This window comes from Epinephelus fuscoguttatus, linkage group LG12, assembly GCF_011397635.1.
Source record: "Epinephelus fuscoguttatus linkage group LG12, E.fuscoguttatus.final_Chr_v1".
In the NCBI taxonomy this organism is placed as follows: domain Eukaryota; kingdom Metazoa; phylum Chordata; class Actinopteri; order Perciformes; family Serranidae; genus Epinephelus; species Epinephelus fuscoguttatus.
Genome location: NC_064763.1, coordinates 44,169,292 through 44,183,127, shown reverse-complemented (window position 1 = coordinate 44,183,127; position 13,836 = coordinate 44,169,292). Strand labels below are relative to the sequence as shown.

At 42.4% G+C, this 13,836-nt stretch overlaps 1 protein-coding gene across 1 annotated transcript in view; it reads right to left on the bottom strand.

Annotated features, from left to right (window-relative positions):
* The window catches only part of slc23a1 (solute carrier family 23 member 1), a 53,501-nt gene that overhangs the window by 29,411 nt on the left and 10,254 nt on the right, over positions 1-13,836 (bottom strand). Inside the window, exon 6 of the mRNA XM_049591324.1 lies at positions 1,172-1,353. Coding sequence (XP_049447281.1) covers positions 1,172-1,353 — 182 coding nt within the window. The remainder of the gene's footprint in view (positions 1-1,171; positions 1,354-13,836) is intronic.

Genomic DNA, 13,836 nt, shown 5'->3' with positions numbered 1-13,836 from the left:
GCTTGGCCATAGAGACGGGCAGACACAGGCAGACCTGGCTGCCCAGAGAGGACAGGTTGTGTGAGCTCTGTCCACACAGACAAGTGGAGACAGAGACACACTTCCTGTTGCACTGCAGCAAGTATGAACACATCAGAGCCGACTTCCTCTCAAAAATAAAACATAAAGTCACTGACTTTGATTCTCTGCCTGATCAAACTAAAATGCAACACATCCTTGGAGAGAACAGAGTCAGCAGCTTAAACCTATGTCAGGTTATGCCACAGCCTGAGGGACAACCATCACAACACCTGACACACCTGTCTATATTTACAGTCCTTGTAACTCACAATCTACATTTTTCTTTATTCATTTTTTTTTCTATATTATATATTGGTGTATTGTATTGTAGATTGGTGTATTTTGTATTATATATCATATATTTAATCTTTTTTTTTATAGTTTTCTGACTTACTTTTATTATTGTACTTTATTTGTAAATTTTAATGTCTTTGGCAATATTGTTAATCTACAGTCATGCCAATAAAGATTATTGAATTGAGAATTGAGACAGAGACAGAGACAGAGAGAGAGAGAGAGAGAGTGATAATATGCTTTGGCAACATTGTTTTGAATGCAGTCATGCCAATAAAGCAGCTTGAACTTGAGAGAGAGAGACAGACACAGACACAGACACAGAGAGAGAGAGAGAGAGAGAGAGAGAGAGAGAGAGAGAGACAGAGACAGAGACACGGACACAGACACACAGAGAGAGAGAGAGAGACAGACAGAGACAGAGACAAAGACACAGGCACAGACACACAGAGAGAGAGAGAGAGACAGAGACAGACAGACACAGAGACACAGACACACAGAGAGAGAGAGACAGAGACAGACAGACACAGAGACACAGACACAAACAGAGAGAGAGAGAGAGACAGACAGACAGAGACAGAGACACAGACAGAGAGAGACAGAGACAGACAGATTCAGAGATGGAGACAGAGACAGTTGTCTGTTAGACACATTTTAATAATTCATATTCAGTTCATTAGAAAGCTAGAGACAGGTTCAAAGATCTACAGGAGGACACAGACAGGAGAACACAAACAGGAGGACAGACAGGAGGACAGACAAGAGGACAGGAGGAGGACAGACAGGTAGACACAGACAGGACAGACAGGTGTCTCACAGTGCGGAAAGGCCCCAGTGGGACCCGGCTCTGTCCCCAGCTGTGGTGAAGACAGACAGTCCGATCAGTGAGACAGTGGGAGTGATGGTGAGGGGGCCGATGTAGTCCAGCAGCAGACCTGGTAACCCACAGAGACCGATGACCAGCTCCACCACACTGGACACCATGATGGCGCCCTGGATCTAAACAATCAAACAAACAGTCAGCCTCCAGGGAGGTATTCCATCAGCGCAGCTAAGAATGTCCAGACTAAGGTGTCATCTTGAAGTCTGACTAAACACCAACTCCCAGTCTAGCTCCAACCCGTTCCATCAAGTGAAATCAGCTGGCTCCAACTGACGCTAATTCAAGCCTCACCTGTTAAGCCTCAACTCATGCACGCGCCCAGGGAAAATAAAAAGCCCAAACTAGTCGAGTGCCGAACATGTTGCAGAGTGTCAAAAAGCAAAGGAAAGGAGCGAACAGAAGCTTTTTCTGTGGCGGAGCAAACGCTCCTTATGGAAGTGTATGAGGACTATAAGGACATGATTAGGAACAAAGGCAACACTGCAGCAGTTAATAAAGCAAGGGAGGTGGCGTGACGGAATATTGCCCACAGGCTAAATGTGTAAGTGACAAAGAAAATGCAGCATGTCAGCATAATATCATGTTCTATAAATCCTGCATCAAAGGGACAAAATATATTTAGATGAGACACTTATTAAATCTAACAGTTCAGACGTGGTCCACACCTGGTGTCTCTGTGGAGCATTATCTGTCCCTCAGTGACGTCTGCTAGGTGGACAGGTGTTCCCTGGGGTCAGGTGAGTTCAGATGGTCCTCACAGTGCTGTCTCTGGGTGTTTCTCAAAGTCAAGGACGCTACATCATCGACCCGCTGAAGGACTGTTCCAATGTCAAGGATCCTTCTGAGTTTCACAAAGGACTGAATCTTTCTTTCAGAGAAATTTGAAGGATGCATGTGTGGATCCTCCGCGGGAATAAAATCCCCACAATGCTTTGCACACGATTTGCAGGAAGTGAGGGCGGGGCCTCTTCAATGAAACCTGTGGCAGCAGAGCTCGGCAGGATTTAGATTAATATGTCATTTATTAAGATTAATGTCTCCACCTGAGTTTATCAGACAGAAACCTCATTATTTACACTTTCCAATGTGTCCACTGCCACATGATGAGGTTTATTAAATAACATGATTTAGATGGAGTGTCTCCAGTTTACATTTTGGTATGATAGACTTTGGATCCTCCCTGAATGTTCCTTGGACTGAATGTTCACAGACAGTTGCTGCACACGATGCAGCAAAGATTTCATCAGTACCTTGCTCCTTTTAAAAAATATATACACCTAAACACACATGAATTACAGGCGGACATGGAATAAGAAATAAAAAATCCAGAAGGCATGTATATATGTGTTTGTCATTATTAATGTAAATAAGCCAATCACCCCAAAATTGCATTTATATGTGCCAAATAATGTTATCTTATCATAAAAGTAGGTTATTACATTATTCACCTCACCATGTGATGTCACCAGCCCCTGACAGGTAACTAGTGCAGCCAGAACTTCAAACAGACAAATAGAATGGGGCCCTATTAGTCCAGGGGCTAAATCGATCGTTTTCACAACTTGGTAGGCCCCTATCACCCACGGGGACCAAACAATTCTGGCATTTTTATCTCTCTACAGGTCTCTAGTTTATATTTTGGTATGATAGCCCTGCCTATCTAGTAGCTTAATTATAGTTATCACTCTGTAAACAAACTTACACCCGTGTAGGCAAAACACTACATTTGAATAGGGAACACTATTTAAGATGCTAATCTCTATAAAATGTCATTTGAAAGTACCAAATAATGTCATCTTTTCATAATAGTGGGTTATTAGACTATTCACTTCACCCTCTGATGCCACCAGCACTTAACAGGTATAGTGAAGCCAGCACACAACAGACCTATTAGCATGACACAGAATCCTTACATATTTATATTTATGTATTATGCTGAAGTGAGGTGAATAGTCATAAATGATGCATGATTTTTTAGCATAGGTTTTGAGTCTCAGTAGGCTATTACAGTGATAGGGTCACGTGGCCCAATCCAAACACTATAATATTAAAAATATAAGGGAAGAGCATTCATGCAGTAATAGAAAGTTATTATTTCAATACTTTAGTGTCATATATACATCAAAAAACTTGTTTTATCATGTCAAACTGGTATCATGTCTGATTTGTTTTTCAAATGTCAGAATGTTAGAAAGTGGCTCATGCACAGAATGTTTATAGATTTTGACAGTTTGACAAGTTATCAGTGGTTACAGTTGGTTCACTTGATTATAGCTGCTTAAAAACTGCAGCAGCAACGTCACAACAATTCAACATCATTTCCAGATTGAAATGTAAGTAGCTACAATATATTTTGTCTTCTGCTCATAAAGTGATTGGAAATAGAACCCTATTATGCCTATTGCTGTACCTGTAACAGTAGCTAAAATTGGGGGGGTCACATTTTTGTTTTTGTGGTGTATAACTGTGCTGTCACTGAAGTATGTACTGTCTGTATGTTGAGATGCCCTCTCCCGGAACTGCAACAAAATCTACCTTCAGATATTAATAAAGTTACCTTGAACCTTGAACCTTGAAATGATGTTACTAGGCGTTGGACTCTTGGTGACAGATTGACACATTTCTTTTTACTAGTCAGCATTGTCTTCAGGAATAGGTGCTCACAAGGCTAACTGATTAGGATTAAAAAGTGAGATAAGATAAAAGACCACTAAAATGCCAATATAAAAACCTGTTATGAGCATGGTTCAAGGGACATGTATGATAAATAAATAAGTAAATAAATAAATAAGTTCAAGTCAGGTCCAATTTCCAATAAATAGAAATAAATAAGGAAGACCTTAAAAGTGCACCAAGACCTGTTTAAAATGGAGATAGCAGCAGGAACAAAGCTGTTCCTATGACGTGTGGTCTTAAACCTTGGGACTTTGAATCTCCGTCCAGATGGCAGAGGCTAGAACTCACATGAAAGGGGATGGGAATCATCACTTGAAAGGGAGCTGGCTATCCACTGTAACTGTCTGGTGTACAGTGATTCCAGGCACAGCTGTGGCTCCCCGATCAACCGACCTGACCATTTTATAATGAGGTTCAGTGAGTTCCTTTCTTTCAGGGACAGGTTTCCGAACCATGACACAAGACAAAAAGATAAAACCGACTCAATAAAAGCATGATAAAAAAGTGTCATTAGGGTTTTATCAATGTGGAAATGGGACAGATTGCTCAAACAAAACAAACGCTGATGTCTCTTCCTGCTCATAGCTTTACAATTTTCTTTAAAATTCAGTTTGGTCACCCCCCCTCGTGTCCTAGTTGTTGAAAAACGCATACTAAAGTGCCCTCCTGGAAGCCGAAACGCTCGCTAAAGTGCCCTCCTGGGAACCAAAACACACACTAAAGTGCCCTCCTGGGAGCCAAAACAAACGCTAAAGTGCCCTCTTGGGAGCCAAAACGCTCGCTAAAGTGCCCTCCTGGGAGCCGAAACGCTCGCTAAAGTGCCCTCCTGGGAGCCAAAACACACACTAAAGTGCCCTCCTGGGAGCCAAAACAAACGCTAAAGTGCTCTCCTGGGAGCCGAAACGCTCGCTAAAGTGCCCTCCTGGGAGCCAAAACACACACTAAAGTGCCCTCCTGGGAGCCAAAACAAACGTTAAAGTGCCCTCTTGGGAGACAAAACACACACTAAAGTGCTCTCTTGGGAGCCAAAACGCACGCTAAAGTGCCCTCCTGGGAGCCAAAAGGCCCACTAAAGTGCCCTCTTGGGAGCCAAAAGGCCCACTAAAGTGCCCTCCTGGGAGCCAAAACACACGCTAAAGTGCCCTCTTGGGAGCCAAAACGCACGCTAAAGTGCCCTCCTGGGAGCCAAAACACACGCTAAAGTGCCCTCTTGGGAGCCAAAACAAACGCTAAAGTGCCCTCTTGGGAGCCAAAACGCACGCTAAAGTGCCCTCCTGGGAGCCAAAACGCACGCTAAAGTGCCCTCTTGGGAGCCAAAACGCGCACTAAAGTGCCCTCCTGGGAGCCAAAACACACGCTAAAGTGCCCTCTTGGGAGCCAAAACACACGCTAAAGTGCCCTCCTGGGAGCCAAAACGCTCGCTAAAGTGCCCTCTTGGGAGCCAAAACGCTCGCTAAAGTGCTCTCCTGGGAGCCAAAACACACGCTAAAGTGCTCTCCTGGGAGCCAAAACACACGCTAAAGTGCCCTCTTGGGAGCCAAAACAAACGTTAAAGTGCTCTCCTGGGAGCCAAAACACACGCTAAAGTGCTCTCCTGGGAGCCAAAACACACGCTAAAGTGCCCTCTTGGGAGCCAAAACGCTCGCTAAAGTGCTCTCCTGGGAGCCAAAACGCTCGCTAAAGTGCCCTCCTGGGAGCCAAAACACACGCTAAAGTGCCCTCTTGGGAGCCAAAACGCTCGCTAAAGTGCCCTCTTGGGAGCCAAAACACACGCTAAAGTGCCCTCTTGGGAGCCAAAACACACGCTAAAGTGCCCTCTTGGGAGCCAAAACGCACGCTAAAGTGCTCTCCTGGGAGCCAAAACGCTCGCTAAAGTGCCCTCCTGGGAGCCAAAACGCTCGCTAAAGTGCCCTCTTGGGAGCCAAAACACCCGCTAAAGTGCCCTCTTGGGTGGTTAAAACTTGATAAACTGCCCTCTTGGATGGGAAAAACACTTGCTTAAGTGCTCTCCTGGGAGCCAAAACAAATGCTAAAGTGCTCTCCTGGGAGCCAAAACAAACACTAAAGTGCCCTCTTGGGAGCCAAAACACATGCTAAAGTGCCCTCTTGGGAGCCAAAACAAACGCTAAAGTGCCCTCTTGGGAGCCAAAACTCACGCTAAAGTGCTCTCCTGGGAGCCAAAACAAACGCTAAAGTGCCCTCTTGGGAGCCAAAACGCACGCTAAAGTGCTCTCCTGGTAGCCAAAATGCTTGCTAAAGTGCCCTCTTGGGAGCCAAAACATACGCTTAAGTGCCCTTTTGGGAGCCAAAACACACACTAAAATGCTCTCTTGGGAGCCAAAACGCTCGCTAAAGTGCCCTCTTGGGAGCCAAAACGCTCGCTAAAGTGCCCTCCTGGGTGGTTAAAACTTGATAAACTGCCCTCTTGGGTGGGAAAAACACTTGCTTAAGTGCTCTCCTGGGAGCCAAAACACACGCTAAAGTGCTCTCTTGGGAGCCAAAACGCACGCTAAAGTGCTCTCCTGGGAGCCAAAACACATGCTAAAGTGCCCTCTTGGGAGCCAAAACAAACGCTAAAGTGCCCTCTTGGGAGCCAAAACGCACGCTAAAGTGCTCTCCTGGGAGCCAAAACACACGCTAAAGTGCCCTCTTGGGAGCCAAAACACTCACTAAAGTGCCCTCTTGGGAGCCAAAACACATGCTAAAGTGCCCTCTTGGGAGCCAAAACACATGCTGAAGTGCCCTCTTGGGAGCCAAAACGCTCGCTAAAGTGCCCTCTTGGGAGCCAAAACACACACTAAAGTGCCCTCTTGGGAGCCAAAACAAACGCTAAAGTGCCCTCTTGGGAGCCAAAACACATGCTAAAGTGCCCTCTTGGGAGCCAAAACGCTCGCTAAAGTGCTCTCCTGGGAGCCAAAACGCTTGCTAAAGTGCCCTCTTGGGAGCCAAAACACACGCTAAAGTGCTCTCCTGGGAGCCAAAACACACGCTAAAGTGCCCTCTTGGGAGCCAAAACAAACGTTAAAGTGCTCTCCTGGGAGCCAAAACACACACTAAAGTGCCCTCTTGGGAGCCAAAACAAACGCTAAAGTGCCCTCTTGGGAGCCAAAACACACACTAAAGTGCCCTCTTGGGAGCCAAAACGCTCGCTAAAGTGCCCCCATGGGAGCCAAAACACATGCTAAAGTGCTCTCCTGGGAGCCAAAACGCTCGCTAAAGTGCCCTCCTGGGAGCCAAAACGCTCGCTAATGTGCTCTCTTGGGAGCCAAAACACACGCTAAAGTGCCCTCTTGGGTGGTTAAAACTTGATAAACTGCCCTCTTGGGTGGGAAAAACACTTGCTTAAGTGCCCTCCTGGTTGCCAAAACACAACTGCTCTCTTGGGTGGAAAAACACACTAAACGCCAGGAGACTATTAGGACCAAGAAATACGATGAAACATTACTGTTGCAATGACTTTCATGTTGGGCCCTTTTTTGATCTATACGAGCCAGAACTATATCTCACAGAACCAGTTTGGATTATCTGGTGCTAATATGGTGTTAAAATGCACTAGAATACAGGAAATGGCATCTACTTAATTGAAAATGTTCTGGGGGAGGACCCTCAGACCCCCCCAGGGATTTATTTCCTTCATACATCCATGTCTCTGTGTGTTCTTCACAGTTCAACATTGAATCTATACAGTTCTCGTGGATGCTGATCCTAACTATAAACTAACTTGAGTAGTCTGTGCCCTCGATCCAGTGTTAGATAGATCCACACAAATTGATATGACTCATACACAAACTAGAAAAACACTAACTAACTATATGGAAGATCTAAGATTAGTTGAAATTTGGAGATCACAGAACTCAAATAAGAGGGAATATTCTTGCTATTCAAGCTCATATAAAACCCACTCGCGCATTGATTATTTCCTAATCTCTAAGGAATTGATGTCCAATGTCAAGAATAGCTGGTACAATAGTATAGTAATTAGTGATCACGCATCAGTGTCTATGGAGATTAATTTAGGTAAGTTTGAGCGCTGCTCAAGATGGAGGCTACAGGTTTATCTGCTACAGGACCCATCCTTCGTGAAATTTGTGGAAAGCTGCATTGATAAATATTTTGAAACAAATACAAATGAAACTACGGCCAGCATTAGGTGGGAAGCATTTAAAGCCTACATTAGGGGAGAAATGATCAGCTACAAGAGATCTTAGACCAAACGTTACAACCAAGAATTACATTCACTAGAAAACCAAATCAAAAAAGCTGAAACTGAATTCTATAGTGATAATGACTCTGTAAAATTACATATGTGGTATGAGAGCTAGTTATGATAAGTTAACGACTGATAAAGTTGCTGAAAGTCTAATGTGGATTAAACAAACATACTACGACCAAGGGGAAAAGGCAGGTAAATTATTGGCATGGAGGATAAAGAAAATGCAAGCTGAAAGAACCATAAATAGTATAAAATCAAACTCTGGCAACTTAACTATGGACCCCGTAGAGATAAATAACAATTTTAGAAATTTTTCTAAATTGTTATAAAAATCTGAATGTACAGAAAATAGAGAAGCTCAGAAGACATTTCTTGACCAGTTGCAATTTCCGACTATATCAGAGGACGAGAAAATAACACTAGATGGTCCATTAACAACAAAAGAACTTGATGAAGCTATAGGGGACATCAGTAGCGGTAAGGCACCCGAACCAGATGGGTTACCAATAGAGTTTTACAAAACATTTAAAAGACAGCTATTAAGGCCGCTTCTGGACATGTATGAAGAGTCGTTTATGAAAGGAATACTCCCAGATTCTTTAAGGTTAGCTATAATAACCCTAATATTAAAACCAAATAAGCCCCCAACCGAATGCTCGTCTTACAGGCCAATTAGTTTAATGGGATGTGACAAAAAAATTCTTTGTAAAACGCTCTCTAGAAGATTAGATAAATATCTCCCTCAGCTGATTATTGATGATCAACAAGGTTTCATACAAAATAGATAAGGTTATCACAATATAAGAAGAGTCCTAAATATACTATATGAGAAATATGACGCAAAGGACACAGCAATGCTGTCAGTTGATGCAAGCCAGGCATTTGATAGGATAGAATGGGGTTACCTCTTTGAAGTACTTCCAAGATTTGGTTAGGGAAAACGTTTCTAAAATGGTTTCAACTGCTATATACAAACCCAACCGTTGAGATTCTAACCAATAATACCATCTCAAAACCCTTTAGTCTACAGAGATCCACTCGCCAGGGTTGTCCATTATCTCCACTATTATTTACATTAGCAATTGAACCTTTAGCTATGGCTGTAAGAGTACATAAGAATTTATCAGGTATAACAATTGGGGAGGTGGATCATCGCATCTCTTTATATGCGGATGATATCATATTTTTCCTGACAAATTTAAAAAATAGTATTCCTAGCCTAATGAGATTAATTGAAACTTTTGGAGGGTTATCCGGATACAAAATTAATAATTCTAAATCAGTGTTAATGTTTCTCAATAAGGAAGAAAGACATAATCCCATAATAGATACCCCGTTTATGACAACTACTGAAGGTTTCAGGTACTTGGGTGTCAAAATCACTCCTGAACTCAGTGAAATAATCCCAACAAACTATGACCGTCTGGTGGATGGTGTAACTGAAGTACTGAATCGATGGTCTAATTTGCCTATCTCCATGATGGGTCGAATAAATCTTATAAAAATGTCAATTTTACCTAAATGTTTATACTATTTTCAAGCACTTCCATTGCCATTATCAAACAAGTTCTATGATAAACTTAATAAACTATTTGGTCAATTTATTTGGAATAACAGAAAAGCTAGACTCCGCCTAAAGCTACTATATTTGCCTTATGAAAGAGGGGGGCTTCAACTTCCAAATCTTAGATGGTACTATATGGCTTCCCAACTGACTGCAGCATCATATTATTTTTACACAGCGGCGCCCCCAGCCTGGGTAAACATTGAACAGGAGTCTGTTCCGGATTTACCATTAAAGTTGTATCTATATTCCTCTGACATAAAAACATTAAAAAAGCACACAAAAAATCCTTTTCTCAAAAATACAATTTCAATATGGCATGCTGCACATAAGCATGTGGGTGACATGCCAGCATTGTCTCAATTCACGCCTATCTGGGGTAATGCACAGTTCACACCCGGTAAGAAAGATGGAGGATTTAGGTCATGGAATATGAAAGGCATTCAGAAAATGATGGATCTTTACAAAGATGGAGTTTTGCTTTCCTTTGATCAGCTGTGTTTGAGATATCAAATTCCAAAAAAAACACTTCTTCAAATATTTGCAGTTAAAAAGTTATATGTCAAAAAAAAAACAAACAGATAATGTGTATACCACCCTTATCAAAACTTGAGGAAGTTACACTTCTAAATTTAGGAGGGAAAGGACATGTATCTAGATATTACAACATATTGGTTGCAAATAGTCCTGAATCAGCACGCGATAAACTAAACGCTTGGAAGCTGGATATTAAGGAGGATATTGATGAGACGGATTGGAATGATGCTTGTTTAAAAGCACAAACACAGACAATAAATACAAGTTTTAAATTACTCCAATATAAGTGGCTTATGAGGATGTATATAACCCTTGTCAGGCTTCATCATATGTCTGCTAATATTCCTGATGTGTGTTCTAAATGCTTGACTGAGAAAGGTACTCTGTTTCACTGTCAATGGGAATGTCTAAAGATCCAGGATTTTTGGAAGGATGTTTTAAAATGTTTGTCAGACTTGTTTAACACCAAAGTCCCTTTAAATGCCGGGCTCTGTTTGCTTGGAATATATCCGAAGAACTTTAAACGGACCTTGAAGCAGACTAAACTATTGGACTTTGGACTTCTCCAGGCCAGGAGGGCTATTGCGCTGTGTTGGAAGAGCATGGAAGCACCATCACTACGGATGTGGATAAAGGAACTATCGCAATGTATTGGTCTGGAAAGACTAACTTACATTGCTAAGGGCAAACGGAAAGACTTTGTTAAGCTTTGGGAACCATATATGAATATAATTAAAGATGGAAAGGTGGGTTCTACCCGAAAGAAAATTGTAAATGATGATGGAAAATATTTATTTTATTTTATTTATATTTTACTTTAGATAGGTGCAAGGGGATGAGGGTGTGTGTGTGTGTGAGAGAGTATGTGTGTCTGGGTAATGTGAATATGTGTAGTCCTAACTTGTATTGTTAATATTACTGTTATGTTATGTTTTACTGTTGGGTTCTAAGAAAAAAAATTGACAATAAACATATTGTGGAAAAAAAAAAGATTATCACAAGCAAAAAAAAAAAAAAAAAAAAAACTTGAGTAGTCTGTCTAGTTAGTCTGTTTTAAGACTATATAATGTGCCATTTGTATAACATATAAACATGTCTAACGTGCCCTCTTCAGTGGCGAGAACGCACTGTATATGCCCTTTGTTTTTCTTTTCACCCCTGCCCTTCAAAAAGTCTGTGCATGCCACTGACTCTGACCCTCTGTGTTCTGTTTGTAAAAAGTCTAAGATCCAGCCCACAAGATTTCGACTCAAGTTAAAATGTTCTAAAAGCCTCTGGATTAAAATGTCTGGTTGACTCGTGTTAAAAGTAAAGGAAAAATCAATGAATAAAAGCAGAGCGTGACACCCCCTCCCTTCCATATGTTTAAAAAGCAAGTTAAGAATGGTTAGTGTGGCATCCTCAACTACTCTTTTGGGCCTGTAGGTGAACTGTAATTGATCACTTGCACACTCTGAACTTTTCAAGATTTCCAAACGTACCAGTTTTTTCAAATATTTTCATAATGATTGAGGTGAAGGCCACCGGTCTAAAATCATTCAGTGTTGTGGGGCGGCTGGATTTAGGGACCGGTACAACGACAGCATCCTTCCAGATCTTGGGGACATGCTGCACATCTAAGGATTTGTTAAAAATATTGTGGAAAACTGTACTTAATTCTTTTGCACAGGTTTTAAGTAGCCTGCGACAGATATTATCTGGACCATGACTTTTGTTAGTCTTCGTCCAGAAAAAAGCTTTCTCAACATCCTCCTGTCTCACAGAGAAATGCTGGTTGTCACACAATTCCATGCTTAATTCCTGTATTTCTTTGCTAAAATCATTCATTCATCTTCTAACCGCTACATCCTCTTGAGGGTCGCGGGGGGGCTGGAGCCTATCCCAGCTACATCGGGCGAGAGGCAGGGTACACCCTGGACAGGTCGCCAGACTATCGCAGGGCTGACACATAGAGACAAACAACCATTCACGCTCACATTCACACCTACGGACAATTTAGAGTTATCAATTAACCTAGTCCCCAATCTGCATGTCTTTGGACTGTGGGAGGAAGCCGGAGTGCCCGGAGAGAACCCACGCTGACACGGGGAGAACATGCAAACTCCACACAGAAGGGCTCCCAAGCCCGGGATCGAACCGGCAACCCTCTTGCTGTGAGGCGAGAGTGCTAACCACCACACCACCGTGCCGCCCCTTTGCTAAAATCAAACATGTTAAAATGATTGTAAAAGCCGTTAAGAGCATTAGCAAAAACAGTATCTGAGTTGAAGCCATTTAAAGTGACCCTAGTGCTATCTCCTGTGTTCTGAAGACCAGCAATAGTTTTCATACTGGACCAGGCTGAGCCGAGCCGGTTAGAAGCCATTTTGTTCTCTAGTGTGGCCTTATAGCTCTGTTTTGCCTTTGAGATCTCTACCTTAAGCTCTTTAGTGGTTGTGTATAGCTCTGATGCTCCTCCCTATTGAAATGCTAATTTCTTTTTCATTATAAAGGATTTCACAGATCTATTGACCCATGGCTTATTATTGGGGTATATTTTGACCTTCTTCTTGCGTATGAGCATGTCTCTGCAAAAATCTGAGTATGAACAAACAACGTCTGTTAACTCATCCAAGTCTTCACATGATTCCTCGAACATTCCCCAGTCTGCATAGTCAAAGCATCTCTGCAGAGCACATATAGCATCATTTGTCCAAACTTTCACCTCCGGACTTTCTCCCTCTTGAAAACAGTCTTATAAGTGGAAAGAAGATGCTCACAGTTGTGATCTGCCGAGCCCATTTGGCAGTGATCTGATATTTGCTGTCTCAACTGGCATGACAAAACCACCAAAGCATGTTCTCCTGCCTTTTGCCATCAAATCTCCCCTACCCCACTGCCAACTTATAATGTCGCACAGAGAGTTGGACCATCAAAAATTGAGACTGCAGACACTGATACCACACATGTGACCCAGGAGGCAAAGTATAAACATCTTATCTGGCTTCTTACTCAAATCACAGCTGCTGATAATCAGACCATCAGTAGCTGGACAGGATTTAACATCCAGATCTGCAATGACATCACAGTGGTTCAGGACATAGTCACATACCTACTCATCATCAATGCATCTGCAACTGACATGTCCACGGTGAATGAGGTTTTGGAAAAAACACTTTCCATCATGCAGTCTCTATATCTTAGAGATAGTGTGTGTCTTCGATCAGGCTCTGTTTGCCAAGGCTGCAGAAATAGTTTGTAAGCAGGATAAGTTCAAGGCCATAATTGTCTGGATGGGGACCTTCCACACAATATGTAAGAGATTCCAGGATGCAGGACTCGGTGACCTTTGTGTGGAGGCAGGCATTCTCACGGAAGGCTCTGTTGTTGGGGTCATGCAGGGTCGGAAATACAACAGAGCTGTTTGATTGCATAAGTTAGTGTATAAATCCCTGCTACGTCTAGTATGGAGAGGCTTCCTTATATGGATAAATCAAAATCAGGCAGGAGAGCTCCACTATCTAGAGGAAGCCCAGAGGTGTATTGAGAGCTTCAAAAGTTCATTTCAAAAAGTGCGGCAGACAGATTCTTGCACACATATCCATGTACTGTTCCTGGCATATCAGGAGT